Source organism: Mustela nigripes, chromosome 4 (assembly GCF_022355385.1).
Source record: "Mustela nigripes isolate SB6536 chromosome 4, MUSNIG.SB6536, whole genome shotgun sequence".
NCBI classification, from domain to species: domain Eukaryota; kingdom Metazoa; phylum Chordata; class Mammalia; order Carnivora; family Mustelidae; genus Mustela; species Mustela nigripes.
Genome location: NC_081560.1, coordinates 159,488,497 through 159,516,414, shown reverse-complemented (window position 1 = coordinate 159,516,414; position 27,918 = coordinate 159,488,497). Strand labels below are relative to the sequence as shown.

The following is a 27,918-nucleotide window of genomic DNA, read 5'->3' as shown; positions in this document are numbered from 1 at the left end:
AAAAAAAAAAAAGGTCCTTGAGGGACAAACATTTTGAAAACTATATTTTTGCAGTACCTACATCTTCCTGTTGGAATTAATGACTTTGCTGGAATTAATCAGACAAAAATTTACACACAGGTAATAGTTGCAAAATATTGAAATGCAGAGTCTCACCGACATACCTCTTTATCAGACAATGGTTGAAATGACAACAAGAAACGTTTCAGAATAAAATATTGAGAATTAAGATACTTTCCACGGGCGCCTGGGTAGCTCAGTGGGGTAAGGCTCTGCCTTCGGCTGAGGTCATGATCCTGGACTCCTGGGATCCAGTCCCGCAAAGGCCCCTCTACTCAGCAGGGAGTTTGCTTCCCTCTCTCTCTGCCTGCCTCACTGCCTACTTGTGATCTCTCTCTGTCAAATAAATAAATAAAATCTTAAAAAAAAAAAAAAAAAAAGAATTGAGAGACTTTCGAGTTCCGGAAGGTCGTGAGAAGTCATTCGCCATTCCACAAACACGCCCACAGAGCCCGTGGAGGGGGCAGGCATGACACAAAAGGAGTACGCCTTTCCTGCCCTCAAGCCTCGATGGAAGAAAACCAACTGCAAAGGTCAGTATCTCTGACAGAAAGATGAGAGACGCTGCGTGAGGAGAGGCACGATGTGCTGGGAGGTGACTGATAAAAAGCAAGCCCTTTCGTCCTGAAAGGTGGAGCCCGACTTCCCCAGGACTTTAAAGGAAGTTGGGCGACAGGACAGGAATCACAGACCTTATGAAGTTCCCCGGGGGCCACCCGCCTTCGGCAAGCGCGGCTCAGGGACACCGCACGTTCACAGGCGCGTTCACCGGCGTGCCACCCGCCCGGTGCCGCGAGAGGGCGCGCGGCCGAGTCTGGGCGCGGAAGTCCCACTTCTATTTCCGGCGGCGGAGGATGGGGAGGGGCCAGGGGTAGCTTCCGCCTGGCGCAGTTTAGGGCTTTGGGCACGTGTGTTAGTTACAGCCTTGCGATCCCTGGATTACATTTATCCCCGGGGAAGCTGTAGGATTGGGACTCATCATATTTAAGGATGAAAGCGGTAAGTGTATTGAGGAGCCCGATCTCCGCGGCTTAGGCCCCCTGGTGTAGCTTTTCGGCGAGTTTTTGACCTTGTATAGGGGGCGGTGGCTTGGATTCGGGGCTCCCTCCCTTCTGTGCGCTGCCAGCCTCCCGGCACTTAGATCGGGATCGCCTACTGTGCTCGCGCTCGGCTTCAGGAGGCCGCGATGATACAAGCACGGAGTCTTCTCTCTGTAGGGTGTCGGACATTAAAGGGTTCTTCGAGACCATCTTTCGAATCCTTTATTTTAGAAATGTGGCAGGGTCCTGCTCCCAGCGAGTTTATAATGTGAGTCATGGGACGCAGGTTGAGTCCATTTTTTCCCCCTGACGGGTGTGGGGATAAGAAAGTAAGTGATTTGCCCCGCTTCTCAAAGAAAAAGAGTTGGGATTTGAATTTCTCAATTAGAGGTTACCAGCAAGCGTCGAAATCCACAGATCCTAATTCCGTTTGCCCTCCTTAGTTTAAGAGTCTTTGACAAGTCATATAATCTCTCTCAGCCTTAGCTTTGTCATCAGTTACTTGAAGGTAGCAGCAATCACTGCTTAACGGGGATGTTGGAATCAAATATGTTGGAGGACTTAGCAAGCAGTAACACGATGTATGAATGTCACTTTATTTTTTTTTTTTAAAGATTTTATTTATTTGACAGAGATCACAAGTAGGCAGAGAGGCAGGCAGAGAGAGAGAGAGAGAGAGAGCAGGAAGCAGGCTCCCTGCAGAGCAGAGAGCCCAATGTGAGGCTCGATCCCAGGACCCTGGGATCATGACCCCAGCCGAAGGCAGAGGCTTTAATCCACTGAGCCACCCAGGTGCCCCGAATGTCACTTACTTTAAAGACAGCATTTTGTTCTGGGTTTGCAGTTTAAATTTCTGGTATGCTGTACTCTTGTTGTTTTCTAGAGAAGAAATAAAAAACAGGTCCCAAGCTTTCGGAAGTTACTAAAAACTAGTAAAGTCAAACTTGAAAACAAGCTAAAAAATAAGCAATTTAAACAACAAAGCACTCTCAAGAAGTACCGGAAAGAACAGAGGAAACTAAGACAAGCTGTAAAAGATGCTGTGTCTAAGAAACCGATGCCACTGGAGGACCCAAAGAAAATACGACCAGGTAATTGCGAAAGCATTCATGTCCTGTAGTTTCTCTTGATTTGTCCTAAAATGTTCATGAAATAACATTGCTTTCTAGTAATCAGTCTTGTTTCCAGATCTTCCCAAGAGTAAGTAAGGGTAGTAGTCCGATGTGCTTTATCACAGTCCGTGTGAGAAAACATTACAGGATGGTATTCACTGTGAGAGAGCTAGTCTCTGCTTTTAGTTTGTTTAGAAAGCAGGTCTGAAGATAGAATACTTGGGAAAACAGAGTGAGAGTAGATGTGTAAATAACTGTTGGGAAACAAGCCAGAGCTGCCACTTTCTTCTCATTCACTGGCAGTCAGCTTAGGTAAGAACATAGCCTTTCTCTGGGGCATCCTTGACAGTGTTGCCAAGGGTCACTTAGTTTTCTCAGCTTCGGCTTTCTTTTCATGTGGAAACTTGGAGTGAAATTGAGCTGTAACTGTCAGGGTTATCTTTTGGAAAACTATCGAAGAACTCCCAAGTACTCAAAAATGGGTAAGGATTCTGACCATTTTGAGTCAGACCGGTTCCTCTACAATGTTCTGGTACTTTCAGGGTATATATTTATATTTGATCGTACCTGACTTAAGTCTTTCTATGTATATCTCATTTTCTTAAGTCTGACCTATTTAGTTTGATCTCTTGGCTACATATTATTGTGATGTATAAAAAGGTGGTTGGACTGGAAGTGGGAAAACTTGGGTTTTTGCCTTAATTTTGTTATTAGCAAAGAGGCCTTAGTTGGTCACTTGATCTCCAGGTACTTAATCTGTTTAAAAAAGAAATGTTGCTTGAGTTACATGCTTTTTAAGATCTTTTCTATCTAAATTTCAGTGGAATTTTTAAAAATGTGATATGTTATAATTATATATAAAAAGTAAAATGCTTATTTTTATATGCTGAGCATCTAAATGAAGTCTATCAGGTGGTAAGGTATGAGTATCTGAGTTAGAGAGAACAGCTTTGGGAATTATCTGCACGTAGATGGTAATTGAAGCTTTAGACTTGGTAAAGTCAATGTGAAGACTGTGTAGTGTGAGAACAAGAGAGTCAAGAAAGAATTTTAAGGAACCCAGCGTTTAAGGAATGGGTGGAAGAATAATGTGATGTAATGAGGTTTGAGGAGGAGCCGGAGAATTAGGAAGAAAACCAGAACTGTAAGTGTTAGAAATCAGAAGGATGTTTAAAGAAAGAAGGAAATTCTTTTTGTCTCAACATAAAATAGTCTACGAAATAGTTAATTAAAAAAAAAAGGTGAAAAGTAGTGTGTATTGATGCTTTCACTCACTTGAAATTATAGACTTTTGCCACATGTATGAGATGCTTATACCATTTGAATAAAAATATATATATAAACTCAAATACAGTATCACAAAAAGATTTTCAGATAATTCTTTTCCTTTGACCTAACAGTAAGACTGTTAGGAATTCAGTCTATGATTATATTTGAAAATATTTGCCAAGAATATATTTCCAAGTATGCTCATTTCAATGTTATTAATAATAACAAAAAAATAATAAAATAATAATAAAAAACGTTATTAATAATGATCAAAAATTGAAAATAAGATGTTCATCAACAGGAAATATTAAGTGACATAATGTTGTTTATGGTGGAATACTATACAGCTGTTAAGACTGACAGAGCTATAGTCCATCAGTGTGATCTATATGATCTATGAAGCGAAGGTTGACAAATTGCCCACTGGGGAATGACTTGATTGTCTTAAAATGCTGATATAAAGAATTTAATGGACTAGACAGTTTGAAGGTACAAGGGAGAGAGGGCTTAAATCATAGAACAAGATAAGAGAAGGTAAGAAGTTCTGAGATCCAGAGCCCAGGAGGAGGGGCATTCTTACAGAGTTATGAGAAGGAAAACAGAAGGGATGGAGGCCGATGTTGTTGAATTCAATGTGGGAAATTGCAGGAGTTTCTAGCTTCTGGCTTTTCTTTTCTCAGTGACAGAGGAAGCTAGATCCTCGGAGGATTACGAAGTGAGGCAGGTGATGGGATAGAAGTGTGATGATAGAGACAAGATTTGAAAAGTCTAAGGAAGAGAGAAAGCTGATCAGCGAAATAAACCAGCTGCTGGTCACTGTTGAGAAATGGGAAGCTCACTTAAAGTAGGTAGGGGTTCTTTTCTATGCAGTGTGTACCTTTGTATATTTACTAGTGTTATAAGAATCAGGGAGAATTATAGGTTCTGTTAAGGAACTAAGATTGTCTTGTTCATGGTTGAATCCTTAGCAACTGCTAAGGCAGTGCTTGGCACTTAGTCGACATTCATTTTTATATTAAAAAAGAGAAAGAGAATGAGGGACAGACAGAAGATGGAGTGATCAGTTGGGGTTTTGTTAGATGTAAGTGCGTAAACCATAGAAGGGTTTGAGGATATTGGCAAGAGGGCAGTTGAAATGATAACCATGCAGTGGAAGTTCGGAGTGTAGAACACAATGGAAGATAGAAGTAGAGTGGTCAGAGGATAGAAGACCTATATATGGGTCACAGAAATGCAATGGAAGTAACCAGATGAGACCTAGAAGGACAAACGGTTGTGGTCAAGGCCTGGGGTGAGCACCAAGGTTTGGGATGAGGATTGTAGAGGGGGTGGCTGAAGTGGAAAGGAAGTCAGCAGGGATCAGAAGGAGTGAAGCAGGTACGCCTGGGTGGCTCAGTTGGTTAAGCAGCTGCCTTTGGCTCGGGTCATGATCCTGGCATCCTGGGATCGAGTCCCACATTGGGCTCCTTGCTCAGCAGGGAGCCTGCTTCTTCCTCTGCCTCTGCCTGCCATTCTGTCTGCCTGTGCTCGCTCTCTCTCCCTCTCTCTCTCTGATTAAAAAAAAAAAAAAAATCTTAAAAAAAAAAAAGAAGGAGTGAAGCAGCTAGTCATCAGTTCTCACATGCTCAGAAAGACATTGCAGACTGTGTGGAGGCATTTTATTTTTTGGTTGTGACAGTGACCTGCGAAGGCTCCTGACATTTAGTTTTCAGGGGTTGGAGATGCTAGCGTTTTGCCTAGCTTAAGACATCCAGGTAGAACAAAGAGCTGTCTGGCCCAGCATGTCTTTAGTGCTCCTCTTTAGAAACACCAGGCTGACTGTACTAGAAAAGCATAAACTTTCCTCTTATGAACACAAAAACACAGAGTTCTATAGCTGAAATACCAGTTTCTGACTTTGTTTTTGTTGTTGGAACAGGTAAAAGGATTGAGAGGGAAGAGGAAGAAGAAGAGGAAGCCCTTCCTTTGGATATGATGGATGCAGATGACTTGCAGTTAATGAGAGACTTAGGACAAAGAGCATCTTTTCTAACGAGAGATCTTTCTTCTAGGTAATACTTCCTTTAGATTATAAACATTGACATCCTTTCAGTATTAAAAACTTGATTCTGAATTTTAGTTAGGTGGTTAGTAGTAGTAGTGCAAGATGTTCAGCTCGAAGCCTAAGAGAGTAACTCAGTTTATTTCCTAAATAAAGGAAGTTCATGACCAAAGCAAACTGATTTTATTTAGTGTATATCTTCATTTCTTTTGAGTCTGAATAGTGAAGTAGAGTGTCCTGGGGGAAGAATGTAGTTCTCTGGGGAATCGACAGAACAGTCCTGAGTTCTTAATGGCTATGATTTCAGTCCTTGTTACCCTGTTGGGGACATATTATTTCCATTTACAGAGGAAACCGATGCTTCCTGCAGTCACAACTAGTGGATCTGCAGTTTAAACCTAGATCTTATTAACTCCGAAGTCCATGCAATAGTTTCAGGGTTTTTGGGAAAGTAAAACAGCATGATGTCACCCTTAGCTTTGTGGAATAGTTTTCAAAAAGAATCTGCTGTAGCTTTCACTTCTCTTTTGTATCTGAAGGCAGCTGTAGTCTTCGGGGGAGACTGTACAATTCTTCTATTCATTTAGTTAATTTGAGTGCCTACTATGTGCCTGGTCTGGTGCTAGTATCTATGTACTGATTTTTTTTATTTTTTATTTTTTATTTTCTATATACCTATTGGAGGTTTGGCTAGTAGTTTACTTTTCTGTACTTTTAAAATAATCTCTAGATTCCTTTGTAAATACACTAAAACTGGAATTTTTCTTTCCTGCAGTGAACCTGTTCACGTCAAGAAACGAAAGCATGAGCGTGTTATAGATAAATATGAAAAAATACCAAGAACTCTGCAAACTGCACCAGAAAAGGAACTGATTCACTTACTTCCTATCAAGGATAAAAGTGGTATAATCCCGCAGACCAGGGAGAAGCCAGGTGAATCTAATCAGTCAGCCTCTGTATTAGTAAACATTGTAGCTCTTTACTAATATCATCACTTTTTTTTTTTCCACTTGAGATCTAATTTTATTTTTTGCTTTTACCTACAAAATAGGAGGTCGCTGCAGTTAGTCATATAGCAAGCTTGATGATTTTGGCCAGAAATACAGATGGTTATCTCCCATATCTGTTGTGTCAGTATAGCTGAGGCTGCAGTGTTGAGGTGATTTTCTTTTCAGAGGTTTTTTTTTTCACCAAATACTCTTGTTTCTATAATTAGAATATTAGTTATCCTTTATTAACCTTTTTTTCTTACATTTTCTTATCTTTTTCTTGTGAAGTAAAATACACAAAAGTCTAGAAATCAGAGTTGCCTTGCAAAGTTATGTGGTTTATCACAAAAAACACACCCATAAAACTGCTATCTGGGCAAGATAGAAATGCTGCCAGCGCCCAGAAACTTCCTTTTTGATCCCCTCAATCATGAATTGCTTCCTCCTCACAAAATTAACTACTTTCCAGATTTTATGGTAATCACTTTCCTGCTTTTCTCTCTGTATTTTTATCACTTAAGTTTATTGTCAGAGTTTTTAGTATATGTGCTGCCGAAGCAAGCGCTCAGATTTTATAAATATACGTGTTTTCCATACAGTTATAGACAGTAAGCAAGATGAAGAGGAAGAAGAAGAGCTGGAACTCGAGGAAGGTAATGGAATGCATTTTTGAAGTTACTAAATTGTTAATTGAGAATTACCTTTTTTGCCTAATAATAAATGTAACTTAATTTTAGATAAAGTCTGAAATGTACATTTTAAATTACTGGTCATTTCAAGGTCATTTTGAACATTTTCCCACATGTTGAAAGTCTTACCTTGTGGAATTTGATTCCTTGTTGCTCTTTATTATGGAAAATTTTATGCAGTTATGTTTGTAATGTCTAGGCATGCATGAAGAGTCTTGTAAATTATTACCATTTTGAATTCTTCTTAATTTTAAGTGAAGGACTTACTTATAAATATTAACTTTTTAGCTTTAAATTACAAATTGATTCTGTGATATGAAATCATTTCACTTCTTTCTTAGAGCAGTTATGTATGTCTGTATGTATGTCTATCTTAGATAATTGAAGGTGGGTTTCTAATAGGTAAGACAGTTGCAATCAAAGTTAAACTGAAAGAATATATGGTTTGACATTATATTTGTTTGGAATTTGCCGTAGAACAACCTGGTTAAATTTTACTTTAGCTTAGCAAACCTCATTAATGGTATAAATGAGATTACAGGTCAACCAGTTGTTTTCAGTCATCCTTCATAGGCTTATTAGAGATTATGCTTGTGTATTGATTAGATCTAGTTCTCTATCAATTTCTTAAGATTGACATATGTTCTGAAGTGCAAAGGACTGCAGAGAGTTGAAAACAAGGGAGACTGTACTGTACTTTTAAAAAAAACAAAATCAGTTTGCTTTTTCCTGTAATTCATGGCAATTATTATTATTATATATATATATTTAAAGATTTTATTTATTTATTTGACAGACAGAGATTACAAGTAGGCAGAGAGGCAGGCAGAGAGAGAGAGAAAGAGGAGGAAGCAGGCTCCCTGCCAAGCAGAGAGCCTGATGCGGAGCTCATGGACCCTGGGATCATGATCTGAGCCGAAGGCAGAGGCTGTAACCCACTGAGCCACCCAGGTGCCCCAATTCATGGCAGTTATTATAAGTTTATTAGCATAGTAGTTAAGAATATCAGCTCTCGAATCAGACTACCTGAGTTTTGAATTCCATTTCTACCAGACTTATGAGTATAAGCAAGTTACACTCCCTTTGCCTCATTTTCTATGTATGAAATGGATATGATTGTACCTGCCTCATAGCATTTTTGAGAGGATCATATGTAGTAATCTTGACCCGTGACAAGTACTCCGTAAAAGTTACCATCATTATTATCTATCACTATAGAAAATATTGTATTGATAAAGGTTCTTGGATACTTGTAAATAAAGAAATGTTTAAGAGGGGATATCTAATCTCTTTCAGAAATCGTTGAAGATCCCATTCGAGAACTGACATTAGAAGAACATTTGATTGAGAGAAGGAAGAAACTACAGGAGAAGAAAATGCATATTGCAGCCTTGGCATCTGCCATATTATCAGACCCAGAAAGTAATGTAAGTAGTACTAATTTCTTTGAGCTTTTCATATTAGATATAGTACAAATGTCTAATATTGTAAGATTCCTTTACTACCTATAAGCATATACAGAAAGGAAAAGCAATAAAATACAATGACTGAGGTAGAATAAGAGTAGACAGAACTTTGGGGTACCTGGGTGGCTCAGTCGGTTAAACATTTGCCTTCAGCTCAGGTCATGATCTCAGGGTCCTGGGATCGAGGCCCATGTCAGGGCTCCCTGCTCCATGGAGAACCTGCTTCTACCTCTCTCTGCCTACTTCACCCTCTGCTTGTGCTCTCTCTGTAAAATATATAAAATCTTGGAAAAAAAGAAAAAGAGTAGAAAGAACCTGAACGTAGTCCTACATCTGAACTTAATTTTTTCTGTAATCTTAAGAAAAGACACTTAAACTCTCTTGAGTCTTATTTTCGTCTTCTCTAAATGAAGGTATTGAGGGGCTCCTGTGTGGCTTGGTCAGTTAAGTGTGGAACTCTTGATTTTAGCTCAGGTCATGGCGCAGGATCGTGGATCTAGCTCTGTGCTGGGTGTGGAGCCTACATAAGATTCTCTCTCTTTCCCTCCCCCTCTATTACCTCCCTTCTCTTTCTCTTTCTTAAATAAATAAATAAATAAGCTAAAACGAGGATATTGACTTAATGTTAGAACTCTGAAAGTGCTAAGTGTAAAAATTAATTGGACAAGAGAGAAGGAACTTACTTGCAAATTTGCTTGACTGATGGGATTTTTAATAAGGAACGTGCTACACAAAAGTCAGTGAGATTAGTTCAGGAGTACCTGTAAGTGCAAAATATGTTAAGTGAAATAGATCAGAATTATAATGATCAGTGGGCCATGGAACAGTGGTGAAGATGGTCATGGTTAGAACACGTGGACTTCAGAAACCTGGAGTACTGTCTGTTAGACTTTGGGTAAGTCCTTTTACTCAAGACTCATTTTCTTCATCTCTACAAAGAGAATGGTACCTATTTTAAAACTTTGTTGTAAGGGTTAAATAATCAAATATACATGAAGTCTTGTAAAGTAGTACTACTGTTCCTGTTAATGTTGGTGTTCCTGTCATCCTACTGTGAATATACTGTTTATTGAACAGTATTATTTACCTTTGTTTATTTGTTTATTGAACAGTATTATTTACCTTTGTAGAAAAAAATGCATCTGGGTACGTTTTGGAGTGGTACTTGTTCTTTCTTAACAAAGCGAAGGGAAAGTCTGGAGCAGAATTAGGGAGGGAAATTTGGAATATATCTCACCTCTATCATCTCATTTAATCATTATAAAACCGTAAAGACAAGAACTGTTGATCTTACTGAAAAATTGAGCCCTAAAAAATTCAAGTAAATTTGTTATGATTTCAACAGTTGCTGGATTAGAATCTGGGTCTTCCAGCTCTGGAGCCTCATACTCCCATGAGTTAGGGCTAGCGAATAGGTGGGAGTATATTGATCCTAGCCCTGCTGCAGCAGATGTTGCTGACTAACCAGAGGATTTCTTCTCAAGATACCTAGCAGGCAATAGTTCATCAAAGCAAGGACATTCATTGAACTGTTTTTTACTTCAGCATTACTTCATACAAATGATTTTTTGTACGAGTCTTGTTGAGGCTAATGTATATACATTCTACTTATAAATTCCTGATTAACTTCTGTATATGTGATGAATATATTTGGTGTATATAACATTTTAATTTCAAAAAAAAAATTAAGAGGCACATGCTTTTAAGAAAACCCAGTAAAAAAAATTTCAAAGAGTAGGTATATTAATAAATTTAAACTTTTTGAAAAGTCTGTATCTTCTATTTACCAAAGATAAGATTGGCTTTGATGATTTATCTTTTGGTAATGTGAGTCGTAGCTGGAGTTGTGTATGACTAAACTCTGTGAGTCACTGCATGGATTCCACTTGTGCCAGATGTGAGGCTATTGTCTTTTGTTCATAATTGTTTTGCAGTCATTTCTCTGCCCTTCCAAGTTCTTTATTTCTTTAACAGATTAAAAAATTGAAAGAACTACGTTCCATGCTGATGGAACAGGATCCTGATGTGGCTGTTACTGTTCGAAAGCTGGTGGTAATTTCCCTGTTGGAGTTATTTAAAGACATTACTCCTTCATATAAAATACGACCCCTCACAGAGGCAGAAAAATCTACCAAGGTAATGATAGAAAACAATTACTGTACAAAATAAGCTGAACATTTTGGAGAGGTAGGGATGGGAGAAATAGTAGGGTTTTTTGGTTTGTTTTTGTAGGACTGGGTATATACTATGCACTCACATTTTGTGCTAATTTAAGGATTTTGATATTTTGATTTAAAAAAAATGAGTGGTCTTTCTGATTTTTTCAGATCCGCAAAGAAACCCAGAAGTTAAGAGAATTTGAAGAAGGCCTGGTTAGCCAATATAAATTTTATTTGGAAAATCTGGAGCAAATGGTTAAAGGTATATTAAACATTTTAAAAATATGTAACTAATTTACTTTGGTCTGGAAGATGAGTAGCATGTTGTCAAGAGCAGAGTCTATAGTCCGACTTCCTGGGTTCAAATCTGGGCCCTCTACTTAATGCCCATGTGGTGGGCAAATTACTTAATCTCTCATTGTTTCCATTTTTCTGTTTATAAATAATAGTACTTATTTTGGGCACCTGAGTGGCTCAGTGGGTTAAGCCTCTGCCTTCGGCTCAGGTCATGATCTCAGGGTCCTGGGATCAAGGCCCACATCGGGCTCTCTGCTTGGGGGGGGAGCCTGCCCTCCGCCACCCCGCCTGCCTCTCTGCCTACTTGTGATCTCTCGCTGTCAAATAAATAAATAAAAATCTTAAAAATAGTACTTATTTCATAGGATTGTTGTGAGAAGTAAATTAGTTTCTAGATGAAAGTTGCTTACAACGGTGGGTAGCCTGTATTGATCAGCTTTTAGTATTATTGTTGCTCTAGGCCTTTTCCTTGTATGTTTCTTGAATTTGTGAATGGTTGAAATTTATGCTGCTGGTTTTTATTTGGAGAGGGTAGTTAGGGGAGAAGGATGACTAGAAATGGATGAAATTAGTGCCTTAAAAATGGACTAGAAAGAAGTTGGTTGTATTGGATAACAAACTCTTCCACCAAACCTTTATTCTCTTCTTTGTTCAGAAAAGGAGGGGCCTATGAAAATTGGAGCATGAATGGAGAAGAAATTCAGTTGCCTAGGTTAGGTCAGGTGCTTTCACTTTACTCAGCTGGGCTCCTTTACTCAGTAGTGGGCCTAAGGATCACCTAGTTGCTATCTCAGCGGGAACAGGACTGCCGAATTCTATTGGCCCAGTAAGGGCAGGAAGGAGATGGTGGGGTTGGGTGCTGTGGATGTTGCTTTCATGCTCTGGCCTCCCAACTGGAGCCTCCTTGGGAGCATACATTCCAAGGCCTGGGAGCTTTGTGTGGACCAGCACTGTCCAAGAGAAATAGAACATGAGACAACATACATCATTTGAAAAATACGTAACCATGCTAAGGAAAAAAATGTAAAAAGTAGTGAAATTACTATGTATATGATGATTTCAACAAATGATTTCAACATGTAATCAGTTTTAAAAATTAGGTATCTTACATTCCTTTTTTTGTACTAAGTTCAAAATCTGATGCGTATGTCTGCGTTTGGACTAGCCACAGTTCAGACGTTCAGTGGTCACATGTGGCTTATGGCCTCTGTGCTGCACCACGCGGGTGTAGGTCTTTTCTAAGCTGGTGGAACCTTATGAAGTCTTGTTTTTTTAAGTTTAAAAAAAATTATGGTGGGGTGCCTGGGTGGCTCAGTGGGTTAAGCCGCTGCCTTCGGCTCAGGTCATGATCTCAGAGTCCTGGGATCGAGTCCCGCATCGGGCTCTCTGCTCAGCAGGGAGCCTGCTTCCTCCTCTCTCTCTCTGCCTGCCTCTCTGCCTACTTGTGATCTCTCTCTGTCAAATAAATAAAATCTTAAAAAAAAAAAATTATGGTAAAATACAACTCTACCATTGTAACTCTTTGTAAAGCTTACAGATTTGTGGTGTTCGGTAAATCCGGTGTCATCTAGCTGTCACCGCTGTGCATTGGTGGCACTTTGGCACCTTCCCCCGCGGAAGTTCTCTGTTAAGCCTGAGCGCCCCTTTCTCTCCTGCCCCAGCCCATTGCAGCCACCATTCTACTTTCTAATTTGAGTTGAATATGGATCTGGCTAATCCAGGAACCTCATAAGTCGAATTCTACAATAAGTTATACAATATTTGTCCTTTTGTGACTGCTTTGTTTCACTTAGCATAATGTCTTTAAGATTCTCATAGCACGTGTCAAAATTTCCTTCCTTTTAAAGGCTGAATAATATTCCATTGATATATATGTAAATACATTTTGTTTATTCATCCATTATGAAGCATTGTCAGGTTTAAGTAAATAGAAGATATGGTTCTTGTGATGATTACAGCTTGTTTGAGAAAAACTCATATACATGAGAAGCAATTTAAAACACAGCCGCTGTCATCTATACTGTCTTTCTCATCTCTGGTTGTGTATGATGTATAGGGAAGTGTTGAACCTACTCTAGAAAAACCAGCATATTTTCCATATTCAAGATGCAATGTTATGGTAAGCAGAGTATGTATGTAGAAATTTCTAGAAAAGAGGTACTGTGGGGACGCCTAGGTGGCTCAGTTGGTTAAACATCTGCTTTTGGCTCAAGTCATGATCCCGGGGTCCTGGGATAGAGCCCCATGTCAGGCTCTCTGCTCAGTGGGGAGCCTCCTCCCTCAGCTTGTCCTTCCCCCTGTTTGTGCGTATGTGCTCTGTCAAATAAGTAAAACCTTCAAAAAAAGAAAAGAGGTACTGTGAATCATCTTTATTTGAAGAAAAACTTAAATCTTCTTGACCTCCTCGATAAAGATACCACAGTGAGCATTAGCAAGAAGTTGGGAGAAAATGTTTTAGATTCTTCAGAATTTTGGAACATGGAAGAGATCGGGGCTCAGAATCTGGAATTTGCTCATATTCATTAGCCAAATAGTGGAGGATTAGGATTTGAACCCAGGTCTCTTGACTTGTAATCTAGTGTTTTGGGGAAAGCCTGGTAGATCCCAGTCCAGGGATTCTGCCGTAAGGCATCTAGCTCTCTGTCTCCCCTACCCTGATTTATTCCCAAGACCCTTTTCCTCTAACGATACATCTTTTAAAATGCATGGAAAGCCAAAGTTCTTAACATGATGGTGAGAGTCAGAGGGTGGATGATTGCAGATAAATTTAATGATAACGTTTGTACTTGTGTCTAAGGGTGGATACAACATTTAAGAATTTGCACAGTGTATTCTATTATTGCTTATTCCTGTTCAAGAAAGCTAATTAGTTGAAGCTTTGATCAATGAGTACAGTAACTACAGTTCTCTTTTGATTAGACTGGAAGCAAAGGAAACTGAAGAAAAGTAATGTAGTTTCCTTAAAGGCCTACAAAGGACTGGCAGAAGTGGCTGTGAGGAGCCTGTGTGAGCTGTTGGTGGCACTACCTCATTTCAACTTTCACAACAACATTATTGTGTTGATTGTCCCTCTCATGAATGACGTGTCAAAATCGGTGGGTTGCTAAGTGGTTGTTGCTTTCATCCTGAACAAAAGTTCTAGATCTTTTGATTATTATTTTTGTCTTAGAATTTTTTTGGAGCTATTATTTATTGCTAAAGTAGTGTCACTTTGTTAAATGCTGTCTCTTTAGGAAAATTCTTTGAATGTAAGTTTAGTGTGGTGGTTCTGAGCAGGGGGTGCTTTTGCCCTCCAGGGAGTGTGAGGCTGTGTCTGCACGCAGTTTTGATTGTCCCCTCTGCCGTGGCTACTACTGGCATCTAGCGGGCAAAGGCTAGGGGACTTCTAAACTTCCCACCATGCACAGGACAGCCGTCCACCACCAAATGAATAGTTGTCTGGCTTAAAATGCCAGTGGTGCCAAAGTTGAGGAGCACTGGCTGAGTGTAACATTTTATTTCTTTCAGGTATCTGAAATGTGTTGTGAGGCAGTGAAGAAACTGTTTAAGCAAGATAAATTAGGCCAAGCTTCCCTTGGTGTGATTAAAGTGATTTCTGGTTTTGTGAAGGGCAGAAATTACGAAGTTAGGCCAGAGGTAAGCCTTCCTTTGCTAACCTTGAATTTTATTTGTTTTTAAACTGCAAAGTTCATTTTCAGTTGTTATGAGGAATTTTATTCTTTGTAAAAGACTCCTCAAGTGTTAACTGTTCTTAACAATTTAGTACGAATTCTAGGTGCTTATACATACAGACATATATACTTGTTTATGTATCTTTAAAATTATATAATACATGTTTAGATTTTAAAATAAAAATGCATTTATTCTATGGAATAAATGCTGTTTTCATTTTGTGTTGTAGAGGGCTGTCTCATCCTTTTTTTAACATCTTTTAGTTTCCTATTATATGAATTAGCCCCCTACTTGATGGACAGCTGAGTAGTTTCCATAGTGATCATAAAAGAGAACATCTTGGCTATATTGTTTTTTCATACTAACAGGAGTATTCTGTGAGTTAAATTTTTAAAGTTTAGATGCTGGGCCCAATAATAAACACATTTATAAATTTATAAATCTCCAGATAATTCTCATGTTTGCTGAAGTTGGAGACCCATTGGCTTAAATGAAAATAACTTGTCTTAAAATTAATAACACTGGTCTTGCATGGGTTTCTTTTTTTTTTTTTTTTGTTATTATTATTTTTTTTAATTGGTGGAAAAAGATGAGGATTAGAACTGCTGACTGCAAAATGGAGGCTGGTTTGGTAAATTACAGGTGGTTTAGAAATACCTAATTTACATTTTCTCCTTCCATACTGGTCCAAACCTTTTTCTGGCCTGTCTACTCTTGGTAACTCTAAGTACCAATGCCAGGTAATATGTTCTGTCTTTTTTCTACTCATTACACTGCCAAATATTGTTATGTGTATTTAGCCAAATACTAGTGTCCTATTATAGACATAGATTACCGAATATGTTTAGCAATAAGATAATAGAACTTTAGTGTGAAATGTGATAAAAGGTGTGTCACAGGTATTTTGTTTGTTTGTTTTAAAGATTTTATTTATTTATTTGACAGAGAGAGAGAGATCACAAGTAGGCAGAGAGGCAGGCAGAGAGAGAGGAGGAAGCAGGCTCCCCGCCAAGCAGAGAGCCCGATGTGGGGTTGATTCCAGGACCCTGAGATTATGACCTGAGCCAAAGGCAGAGGTTTAACCCACTGAGCCACCCAAGCGCCCCTTGTTTGTTTGTTTTTTGGCGTAAAGGAAGGAAAAACATTGTTAAATGCTTTTCTGTATAAAGGGTTTGAGGGCAATAGAAATATTAAACTGTGTATTGTATTTTCTCCTATTAGATGTTAAAGACATTCTTGTGCTTAAGAATCAAAGAAATAGAAGTGAAAAAAGATGCAGAGGACATTAATAAACCAAAAAAGTTCATGACTTTCAAGGAAAAGAGAAAAACTCTATCAAGAATGCAGAGAAAGGTTTGGTTGATTTCCTTTTTTGCTTGACTTCAGATTAAAATCATAATGTAGGCACAGGCAGAGAGCATAGTTAAATCATAAAAATAAATATATCAAAACCTAATATTTAGAAAATTTTATTTTCCCCAGTTATTGCAGAGAATTGCTTTATTAAATTGACAGTTCATTGGCAAAAAGATCAGTTGATGAAAAAATTTCTGTGTCATGCTGGCTTTTATTTTTACTGTTCAGATTGTCTTAGATTCATTGTGATACGCAGATCCCTTCCTTGACCAGGAAGGTGATATTTATGTAAACGGGCAATAAAGTGAGATTTTGTTAATTGAACCACGTTTCTTATTTGAAACCTAGGTTGAAATTCCAGCCCCTTGTTTATTTAGTATAAAACTTTTTTTTTTTAGATTTTGAGAAACGGAGCTAGTAAAAGCAGCTACTTCGTGGGTCACCCTTCCGTCTTAATAAGATGAATTAATTATGTGAAGCACTTAGCAAATGCGTGGCACTGGGTGTGCTGTATAAATGTATAGACGTGAATCGCCACTGCTAGCATCGTTGTTATTACTTCTCAAGACAGGGTTGGTTATCAAATTGCTTATAAAAACAAAACAAAAGATACTTTTCAGGGATATCCGTCTTTGAATATGCCTAAAATAAATTTTGAAAATGGGGCAGAAGTACCAAAATAGACTTAGTAATTAGAAACAAATGAAGGTAAATCTTTTAACTATTTATCATGCTATCCTAATATAAATTGTATATCCCTGTTAGAAACAGCATGTGTGCAGCTGTGATGGTGAAACAAAAGACCCACTAGAACATGGCAGCTCCTTAAGTTTGCATGAAGGAAGGAAACTCTTCCTGAGATGGTCCCCTGAGTCTCAGGCAGCTTAGCAACCATTATTTGCTGCTCATACAGCATAAAGAAGTGGGAAAAACTGATAATTTGTTGAATTCCTCTATAGTATCTGATTTTTTTTTTTTTTAAGATTTTGTTTATTTATTTGACACAGAAAGAGGGAACCACAAGCAGGGGGAGTGGGAGAGGGAGAAGCAGGCTTCCTGTTGAGCAGGGAGCCTGATGTGGGGCTTGATCCCAGGACCCTGGAATCGTGATCTGAGCCGAAGGCAGACGCTTAACAACTGAGCCACCCGGGAGCCCCTGTAGTATCTGGTTTTATGCATTGTGTGTAAATGTGTTTAGGAAGTATCGTTGATGACTAATTGCTGTGTTATAGAGGATTTAACAATAAGAATTATTTCTGGGCTCTGTGTTCTTCCTTTTCTCTTTCTTTTGAAAAAAATGGAAATTATTGAGACTAATACAGCATAACCCATGTATCTACCATTCACAATGAGCAAATACTAATAGACTTCAGTTTTGTTCTTGAGAAGAAACCGTCGGTGATATAGTTAGAGTCCCCTTTGTTCCTCACCCCAGTCTTGTCCTGCCTTCCTCCCAGGAGGCAGCTGCTGTCCTTGGCTTGGTGCGTGCTTGCTGCTTCTCCAGATCTTTGTGTTTGTATTCTTATGTAGTCTAGGGTATGTGTTTTAGAATGTTTACATATTATGCCTCTTTGAAGCTTGCTTTTTCACTCAGTGTTATGTGCTCTTACTTTTTCTTTCCTTGTCTCATTCCAGTGGAAGAAAGCAGAAGAGAAGTTGGAGCGAGAGCTTCTGGAGGCAGAAGCTTCAGAGAGCACTGAGAAAAAACTTAAAGTGGTAGGCAGTTTCACATTCTCTGACGCTTTTAAAATGTTTTGTGAAATGGTTTTAACTAGAGATTATAGTTGCAACTTGGGGTGGTCTGATCTCAGTTTGTCTCCCAAGGCTTTCATGTGATCATTGCTGGTCTCATGACATCACAGGGTGTGTATCTTCATCCTGTTTTATGGAAACTCTTAAGATTGGATTGTGGAGAGGGTTGGGAAGGGACAGAAAGGTTGGGCTTTGACCGTCATTGTTGGGATAAGTCAGGAGAAAGAGTGTAGGGTTATATTCAAGTCATTTTGTCTGCTTCTTCTGCCAGCACACGGAGACTTTGAATATTGTGTTTGTGACCTACTTCAGAATATTGAAGAAGGCCCAGAGGTCACCTCTCCTGCCAGCAGTTCTAGAAGGCCTTGCCAAGTAAGGGCTGTGTAGGTTGAAGCATTTTTGATTCTTTCTAAATAAGACCAAAAAACCCATGCCTCTTAACCAAGGTTCACTAATGATGACCCAGTGTTTTTCTGTCTTTGTTTGTCATTGGCCTTTCCTTGAAACTGTTCAGAACACTGTCTTTTTAGTTTTCTCATCTCAAGCCCTTTATTTTTTAAATCTCCTTCATAACTCCTTCCTTCTGCTGACTAAGTTCTGAGGGTCCTGAAGATTCATTGCTCAGTTCTTGGTTCTTTCTGCACTATGGCCAGTTAGCCACTGTCAGACTTCTGAGTGGTCTGTGCAGGCGACTCTTAAGTCTGTTCTAACCCTGCTTGCATATCCTTTCTCGAGTCCTGTGTAATCTTCCCTGCAAAGAGAAATCTCTCTGTATATTTTTATGAACCTGTTGGGGGATGCAAACTAGAATAATGGTGCTTTTGATGGTTTTCCAGGTATTTGAGGTAGTATTCTCTAGAACAGTGCAGTAGAATTATAACGGGAACTACACATGTAATTTAAAGTTTTCCATTAGCCACATTAAAAAAGTAAAAAACTGGTGCAATTAATTTTGACAAATTTTATCGAAGTCCGCTTACCTAAAATATTTTGATATACAATCGGTATTAGTTATTGAGATATTTGGTATTCTTTTTTCCCATAAAAACCGATGAATATTACACAGGATATCTCAGTTTGGACCAGCCCCATTTTAAATGACTAATAGCCTCATGTGCTAATGGCTGTTATCGTTGGACAGCACAGTGTTAGAAATAGGACTTAGGGTTGAAAGTCAGAGAAAAGGCAAGTTCTGGTTAGTGTAAGAAATTTCTTTGTAATGAGTGGAGTTATTTGGCGATGGAATTATAAAGTAATTGGGCCTTGTTATTGAAAAGACTGAAAGAGAGGTTGGTCAGAGAAGGGAATATTTCTACGTTGAATAGGACCTCCTGTTTGTTTTTCAGTGACTAGTTCCTTTATTTAAAAAAGCTTTTAGTCATATCGATTTGCTTTAAAAATTCAAATGATTCAGAAGAATACAAAATTTAAAAATTATAATTTCACTTCCTATGTAAGTACATAAGTGTGTCTGCCTGTCTTCTGTCTCACACAGAATCCTGCTATGTAGATGTTCTGTAACTTGGCTTTTCTGTTTTGATAAAATGGTTACTTTGGGTATCTTTCCATGTTGGTGTGATTATATCCACCATTTTTTTTTTTAAACATTTAGAATATTCCATTTCATGGATCAGTAATACTTTTATTTGGCCAGCCCCCTGTGCTGTACTGGAAACCCCTTCATGCACTTGTGTGCATATATTGTTGGTCAGAGGGTCTGCTCGCTTTAAATGTTGATAAATATTGCACAGTTTCTTCACACAAAAAGTTGTACTAGTCCACAGGGAGTGTATCACATTTAAGAGTCCTTTTTGTCTAAGATTTACATAGTGTCAAAGGCTCTTGCACTAATATTGAAGAAAGATCTTGACTTAAGTACATCATTGCCTAGGATTTTATACTATACTGAGTGCTCTCACATTTAGTAGGTCAGATGATTCTTCTATAACTCTACCTAGGGATCTCAGTTATTTCTAGAAACAGAGGCCCAGGACTGACAAGCGACTTACCTAGGATCATACAGGCAATTAATTGCAGAGCCTGAACTAGATACTAGGTCCAGTATTCTTTCCATTTTATTTTTAAAGCTTTAGTAGGGTCCATATTCCTATAAATAACAGTCTCTTTCCTCGTTTCTCTTTTCCTGCTTCCCATTTTCCCAGAAGCTGATGTTTTTGACTCTTTTATGAGTTAGAACAGCATGGGGTAGCTGGTACACTTCCTTGGGGAGTTGTTTTTAACAACTTGTTCTGTAGGGCAGAAGTATTTCTGAAATATTTTCAGTTTGTTTAGTGCCTCATATATTCCTGCTGAGTATAGTGTCCAGCTGTAGATGAATTGCTAGAAAGGTCATTCTGGGGGTGCCTGGGTGACTCAGTGGCTTAAGCCTCTGCCTTGGGCTCAGGTCATGATCTCAGGGTCCTGGGATTGAGCCCTGCATTGGGCTCTCTGCTCAGTGGGGAGCCTGCTTCCCCCCCCCCTCCGCCCCCCGCCTGCTGCTCTGCCCACATGCGATCTCTCTTTCTCTATCCAATAAATAAATAAAATCTTAAGAAAAAAGGTCATTGTGAATTAATGAGAAGTATCAATAATTACCACCATCTGCATCATAACTAACATTGAAATAGGGAATATTAAAAATAGGACTTTAAAGTCAAGTTTAATTTCTAGCTGTTTTATTTGTGTTTTTAGGTCACCTGTTGACTAAGCTCTGTTTGATTCTAGGTTTGCTCACCTTATAAATGTGGAGTTTTTTGATGATTTATTAGTAGTACTGCATAATCTCATCGAGTCTGGTGTAAGTAACTCTACTAATGAATTTTTAAGGTATGAATGGTGATTATTATCCTCAGTGTCCTTCTCTCCCTTTTTTTCAAGGACCTGAGCTATCAAGAAAGTCTTCACTGCGTCCAGACTGCTTTTCATATTCTTTCTGGGCAAGGTAAAATATTTTCTTAATCAAGTTTTGTTTGCTTTACGTTTGGAGGCTGTAACATACCTAATTGTTGTAATTTCAAAGGTGATGTTCTGAATATTGATCCGATGAAGTTCTATACACATCTGTATAAAACACTGTTCAAGTTACATGCAGGTATGTACATTTAGATAATGTGTCTTGAATAAATACTTACCTTTTAAGAATATCTTGTGTGTAGTCAATGAAAAATAAGAAATCAGAATTGGTGTATTAAAATGTTGGCCTCTGAGGGCCACAAATCTGTATTTAACTTTATGTTAAGAGTTGGAGAGAGAGAATTTCCGGAATTGACTGGAGCTATGGTAGAACCCTCTGCATCTCCTGAGCAGCATAGCACTACTTCATTGGTTAAGGGAATGATTTGGGACAGGTATGACAGTCGTCTTGAGTTTTTCTGGAGTGCAGTGAAGCTGTATAATGAAAAAGTAATGATACTAGGTATTTACCCCAAAGATACAAATGTAATGATCTGAAGGGGCACCTGCAGCCCAGTGTTGATAGCAGCGATGTCCACAGTAGCCATTCTGGAAAGAGCTGAGAGGTGCATCAATAGATGAATGGATAAAGAAGATGAGATGTAAGTATGTAGATATACAATGGAATATTAGCTCTCAGAAAGGACGGATACATACCACTTACATCAGCGTGGATGGGACTGGAAGGTATTATGCTGAGTGAAATAAGTCAGTCAGAAAAAGACAGTTATACAGTGTCACTCATTTGAGGAACATAAGCAACAGGGTAGAAGACCACTGGGGAAGAGAGGGAAAGCGGAAGGGAAAGAAACCAGAGAGGGAGACAAACCATGAGAAACTCTTAAATAGGAAACTACCTTAGGGTTGCTGGAGGGTAGGGATAGGGAGTAACTGGGTGAGGGGCCTTAAGGAGGGCATGTGATGTGACGAGCACGGGCTGTTTTATGCAACCGATGAATTATGAAACACTACATCTGAAACTAATGATGTACTGTAGGTTGGTTGGGGTTGGCTAATTGACTTAAAAAAAAAAAAAAAACAAAAGGTAAGGAGAACAGACCTGAAGGGTATATCTGCTGTTTTAGGTGCTACCAATGAAGGTGTCGAGATTCTCCTCCAGTGCCTTGATGTGATGCTAACTAAGCGCAGAAAGCAGGTTTCTCAGCAGAGAGCCCTTGCTTTCATCAAGCGTCTTTGTACCCTTGCTCTTCACGTTCTTCCAAATTCAAGCATTGGCATTTTAGCAACTAACAGAATATTAATGCATGTAAGTAAGGATACAAAGCTAAGTTCAGTGGTAGTACAACACTGCTGTCTTGTTTGCATCTTTTTTCCCTATTTATGTTATTACTATGATAATGAAAAAATGGTAAAATCCAGAGAGAAAAGAACTATATAAAATTACAAAATGAAAGCATTTCCACCCCTGTTGATACTCTCCAGAGGTAACCATCCTACCATTTGTTGGGTTTCCTTCCAGCAAACTTTTTTTTTTAGACTTTTTCATTCATATATAAAACGTACAGCACATACACATAGACAACACCACTTTTTTATGGTATACATTATAACATTTTTTTTAACACTAATGGTGATGGACACATTTTTGTGTCAGTACAAATATGTTTATAGCTCTTTCAAAAAAATATATTATTTTGGGGGTGTCTGGGTGGCTCAGTTGGTTAAGCATCTGCTTTAGGCTCAGGTCATGATCCCAGGGTCCTGGGATAGAACCCTGTGTCAGGAGGAGCCTGCTTCTCCCTCCCCGCTCCCTGCTACTCCCCCATTTGTGCGCACGTTTTCTCTCTGTCAAATAAATATAAATCTTTAAAAACAAATAAAAACACACCAAAAACATATTTTAGTTTCTAAGTAGGCTCTACCCAACATGGGGCTTGAATTTATGACCCCAAGATCAAGAGTCACTCCACCCATTGAGCCAGCCAGGCACTCTGCTTATGTTTCTTATTTAAGCATAAAAATCAAAATAAATTTAAATTCAGATGAAGGTACAGAATCCAGGGGTGCTTTCAGTTAAGCATCTGCCTTTGGCTCAGATCATGATCAGGGATTGAGCCCCCCCATTGGGCTTCCAGCTCAGTGGGAAGCCTGCCTCTCCCTCTCTGTGCCTGCTACTCCCCCTGCTTATACACAAGCTTCCTTGCTCTGTCAAATAAATAAAATATTTTTTTGAAAAAAAGTGTAGAACCCAATAACATTCTTTGCCAGTATTAATTACTTCTTTTTAATGTGACATTTTTGCAGACTTTCCCAAAAACAGATCTGTTGCTTGACAACGAGTCTCAGGGAAGTGGGGTTTTCCTTCCTGAGCTGGATGAACCCGAGTATTGCAATGCTCAGAACACCGCACTTTGGGAATTGCACGCACTACGGGTAAGGATGGTCCTTTCTTTGTGAGCAGTGTTTTTCACTTTTCCCCCAAGTTGTTATTATTGCCAGAGTTCTCAATATAATTTTGTTCTGGTATGGCCTTTTGGAGAATTCCTGTTTTACTAATCTACATTTTACTTTGCTCTTTCTGGTTTTTAAGTTGATGAGGTGCATTTTCTAAGGAGGCAGAAAATGACATTTTTGTGGGGTGAGGTTTAGAAAATTGAACTCTTTCCCCAGCATGATCCGGAATGGAAGGTTTGTATTCGGTCCTGCCCAGGGAGACGCTGGTAGCCCCTCAGTTTCAAGAGGGTGGCACTGTAGTGATCCCACAGTGCGCGCGTATTGGAGGGAGCCTTGTAGCAAGTGTGTTTCAGGAAACCTGTTGGAAGCTAACTTTTTTCACTCTAAAAGAGAAATAGCCTCTTGATTTTTCTTTTCATACTATAAAAGCAAGACTGAACTACGTCCCTGGTAGCTTGGTCATCAGGTTTCATGTTGTCATCATGGGAGCAAAGAGTATTTTTTCTGTGGGTATGTGGTTACTGTGAATTACATATACGTACATGGTTGTAAAAAATGAGTGTGTGTTCGAGAAGATCTTTGCTGTAGCCCGTGTTTTATCAAGTACTGACCTGTACAAAATGTGGCTGTCCTGCTGTCCTTCAGAGACACTACCATCCTACCGTGCAGAGCTTTGCGGCTCACCTGATTGCCGGAGCCCCGTCCGAAGGCTCGCAAGCGCTCAAACCGGAGTTGAGCCGGAGGTAGGCATCAGACCACAAGCCGCGCCTGGTCACTATTCACGCTGAGCTGCCTGCTTTAGAAAGTGATAGATTTTGAAACACAAAGTACCAGTTGATCTGGATTTGGTCTCACTTCATATTCCTGAATTGTTCTAAGGAGAAAACATGCCGACCATGATTTTGTTAGTGTGTTTTTGGTAATCACTTAACATTTTTTTGGTTACAAAAAGTTTCACACATCCAGGTAAGTAGAAAGAATAGTGAAAGCACATACCCCTGACACTCAGGTTCAGCAGTTAGTGAGATAATGCCATCTTTGCTCTGTGGGAATGTCCACGAGTCCAGCCGCGGTGGGTTCCTCCCCACCGTCGAATGGTTGCAGTAGGGACAGCAGGGGAGGAGTGAGAAGAGTAGCGCTTTGCAACACTGTGGCTCAGAGGGGCCGTGCTTCCTGTCCGTGGGGCCCCCAGTTCTCTCGGTGCTGTGCGGCCTGACCTGCTGGTACTTCCAGCCTCCACTGTCAGCTCCAGATGGGGAGTAGCACCCTGCCCAGAGAAGTTCCTTTTCCAGCTTCTTATTCTGAAAAATTTAAAAGTACAGTAAAGTTGAAAAAATAACGACCTTTCCCCCTACAAAAAGAGGCAATTACACAGAAAAGGAAGTGACATAAAAAATACCCTTGTAATATACTCACCACTCAGAGTTAATATTTTGGTGTAGCTTTTTCTCATTTGCAGCCTGCTGGTTTCTCTGATTTGGAGATCAAAGACAGGTGACTGGTAGGCCAGCAAACTGGCATTCTGGGCCTCTTCAGAGTTTAAACAAAAATGGAATTATTTGCTATATTTTAAATACTGGACAAATTCACCTAAAAGTTCCAACTTCTCTTGAAGGTACTGGGAGACTTAGGAAAATAGGTCTATATTTTACACAGCAGAAGTCAGCTGCTCCTCCCTCTAAATGAGGCAGAAACTCTATAGTTTTCCATGAACCCTTTTCCTTCTGGGTATTATAAAGATAACTTTTGGCCTTATTAAATGAAAAAGTGGCCCATTTTTTCATCCTCATACTTCCTGTCTGTCCTCCGTCCTTGTTTTTTAAAAGGGAAAACAATTACCTGTCTGTTTTCTTATTCGTGATCTTTTTCTGGCATGTTTTTGTCAGAGATCTTGATCCGGGCCTCATTTATGTCAGAAATTTCTTTCTCTGGAGGATGATGAAGAAAGGGTTTATCCTGAAAGCTTGAGAAGGGAAACTCATGATGGTCTTGCCCTGGAGGGTGGAGCTTGGGATGAGACTCTAATTGTAATCCTTGGAGGCCCCTGCTGATTTCCTTCCAGGAATGTGAACCAATCCCAAGTCACTGAAGATTCGTTTACATGCTGTGGGTATGGATGGTTAGTGTGTCCTGAATGGCCTTTCTTTGCTTTTGATCCAGGCCAATAACTGAGGGGTTGAGCTATTTGAAATCCATGGAGGGTAACTCTTCTTCACTTGTCTGGCCCCCATGACCTTGTTGCGTATTGTCTGTGTAACTGGTTGAGTTGGGATTTGATCACACTGAGTTGGGAGTTCTGCTCAGCTTTGTTTTTGTCCAGGCCTGTATTTCTAAATGTCTACCAGGCCTCTCTGAGGTATATTTCATTGATGAGCATTGTCACTACATGAGTATTTAGGACTTATTTTAGTAGGTATGTTAGTTTGTTGGTTTCAAGAGCAGGATTATGTTGTACTTTACTATATGGGTTTAGAATAGTGAGTCCTCTTTGAGTACAGTCCAGTTATTTTCAGGTTATACAGATACAGTGATGTTTTTATATTCTTTCTGTGATTATAGATCAGCTGCAGAACTTTTTCAGACATACAGCATGGATGCAATGACATTCAATCCTCCTGTTCAGTCTTCAAGTTCCAAAAAGAAGGTATGTGATGTTTTTTCATTATCCTTTTTTTAAAAGATGAAATAAAAACTAAATGTCTCTTATCAACTGATTCCATCTTGCTTAACTAACTATATTATAGGTAGATTTTTTTTCATGTTTAGGAGTTGCTGATGGTAGGCGGGATCTCTGGGGTCGGGACTCTGGAGATGGTCATGAGACTTTGGTTCAATGTAAGCTGTGTCCTGGACCTGAACCAGTGCTTGGCACTGTCAGGTTTCATATGTTGGTTTGGGGTCTACTGTTGACATTTTCAGTTTTGCTCACAGCTTGGCTTTTGTTTATGTTACAAGAACTTTTAATGTGAGTCACTTTGAATATTTTTTTCAGAGTGAAGTTTTACAAGGGGATTTGTTTTTGAATGAAGATTTAAATCAACTAATCAAAAGACATTGCGGTGAAGTAACTACTCACTTGCCTCTGGATTTTGCTAAATATTTGAAAACATCACTGCGGTAGTAGAAGGAGTCAGTGGACTTTCTCTTATATTTGTGTTTGATTCGATGGACATAGAGACCTACCGTTACTTTGGGACATTCTCTTTTTATACAAGGGAAGCTTCCTAAGAAGATTAGCAGAGGAGGAAGAATTACCCTTTGCATGGCACAGAGTTCTGTCCCAATTCTGAAATTGTCATTAAGAAAGGAGAATTGAAAACTATCTACCTGCACATTTGGAAGTTTTTTAATGACATTGCCTTTTTTTTTTTTTTTTTTTTTTTTGACATTGCCTTTTTAAAACTTAATATATATCTTGGGGCACTTGGGTGACTCAGTTGGTTGAGTGTGCGCAAACGCTGGGCTCCGTGCTAGGTATGGGGCCTGCTTAAGACTTTTTCTCCCTCTGTCCCAACCCTCAGCTTGTGCCCACACGTGCTCTCTCTCTCTCCCCCCATCCCCGCCATCTCTTTCTCTCTCCCTTTCTAAAAAAAACCCCCAAAAAACAAAAAACGTAATCTTAAGTTATAGTTATAGTTTCAAAAAAATCTTTGGAGTGAACTTAATTGGATTACAGTTGCTGGATTAAAATGAGGGCATAGAGCGCAGAAAAATCAAGACCATGAGATTGCTTTTTATCATTCAGCTACTCTTTACCAAAACTCTTTCAAATGAAATAAATGTATTTTTATTGTAACACCAAAGATGAAAATGACAAAAAAACTCTGTATTTGAGTATATTTTCAGGAAGATTTTTTTTTAAGTATTTTTTTTTTTTTAAGATTTTATTTATTTATTTGACAGAGATCACAAGTAGACAGGCAGGCAGAGAGAGAGAGAGAGAGGGAAACAGGCTCCCTGCTGAGCAGAGAGCCTGATGCAGGACCCTGAGAGCATGATCTGAGCCGAAGGCAGCGGCTTAACCCACTGAGCCACCCAGGTGCCCTTCAGGAAGATTTTTAAGAAAAGAAAAATTAGCTTGAAATTAGATACCAGGTTCATTGGCTCTGGCTGAATGATACACTTTAATTAATAACCTGATGTGATCTTTGTAAAAGAGAACGAGGGTGTTCATTATGGCTACTTTCAAAAAAAGGTTGAATATGGTTGTAGTCTCTTCACGGTGCTTCTCATTTTCCGCTGTGTTCTGGAGCGTCATGGGGGAAGAACTGCTCCTGGGTGGAAGAACCAAATTGAAGACTTGACTCTGTTTAAGGATAAATGGTGCCTGTTTAAGGGCTTTTCTTCTTTTACTTCTCTTTCTCCTGCTCCTCCTTCTCCTCCTCTTTTTCCTTTGTCATCATTGTCTTTGTACAGTTACGGTCCTGTTCTTATGAATATAATTAAAAAACAGTATTTTACCTAAGCTACTGCCATATTCGAGGAACGGTCTGTGAAATAAGTTTTTGTAACAACCAGTTATAAATATTCTCTGTGATTAATTGAATAAAACAGCTGTTTTTTTTTTTTGCTTCCTATTCTTATGATACGAGAATTAAAAAAAACACACAGCAGTCCCAACTAAATAGATCTCTTATGTCTTCAAAACT

General features: G+C 39.1%; 1 protein-coding gene across 1 annotated transcript; it reads left to right on the top strand.

Moving 5' to 3' along the window:
• The first annotated feature begins 927 nt into the window (after positions 1–927).
• On the top strand, positions 928–27,834 carry NOC3L (NOC3 like DNA replication regulator). The gene is made up of 21 exons (XM_059398162.1): positions 928–1,059; positions 1,984–2,191; positions 5,400–5,532; positions 6,298–6,455; positions 7,111–7,164; positions 8,497–8,627; positions 10,641–10,802; positions 10,994–11,087; positions 14,042–14,217; positions 14,630–14,758; positions 16,016–16,147; positions 17,786–17,866; positions 18,174–18,274; positions 20,627–20,699; positions 20,780–20,843; positions 20,922–20,993; positions 21,940–22,121; positions 23,120–23,248; positions 23,915–24,012; positions 25,829–25,913; positions 26,262–27,834. The coding sequence occupies exons 1-21, from the start codon at positions 1,051–1,053 to the stop codon at positions 26,388–26,390; spliced, it is 2,400 nt and encodes a 799-aa protein (XP_059254145.1). The 5' UTR covers positions 928–1,050; the 3' UTR covers positions 26,391–27,834.
• Positions 27,835–27,918: the final 84 nt, after the last annotated feature.

Excerpts from the sequence above, each read along its gene's own strand:
- NOC3L (XM_059398162.1), top strand. Across the intron at positions 10,803-10,993 it reads AGGCAGAAAAATCTACCAAG|ATCCGCAAAGAAACCCAGAA; the intron begins GTAATGATAGAA and ends TGATTTTTTCAG. Across the intron at positions 24,013-25,828 it reads AAACCGGAGTTGAGCCGGAG|ATCAGCTGCAGAACTTTTTC; the intron begins GTAGGCATCAGA and ends CTGTGATTATAG.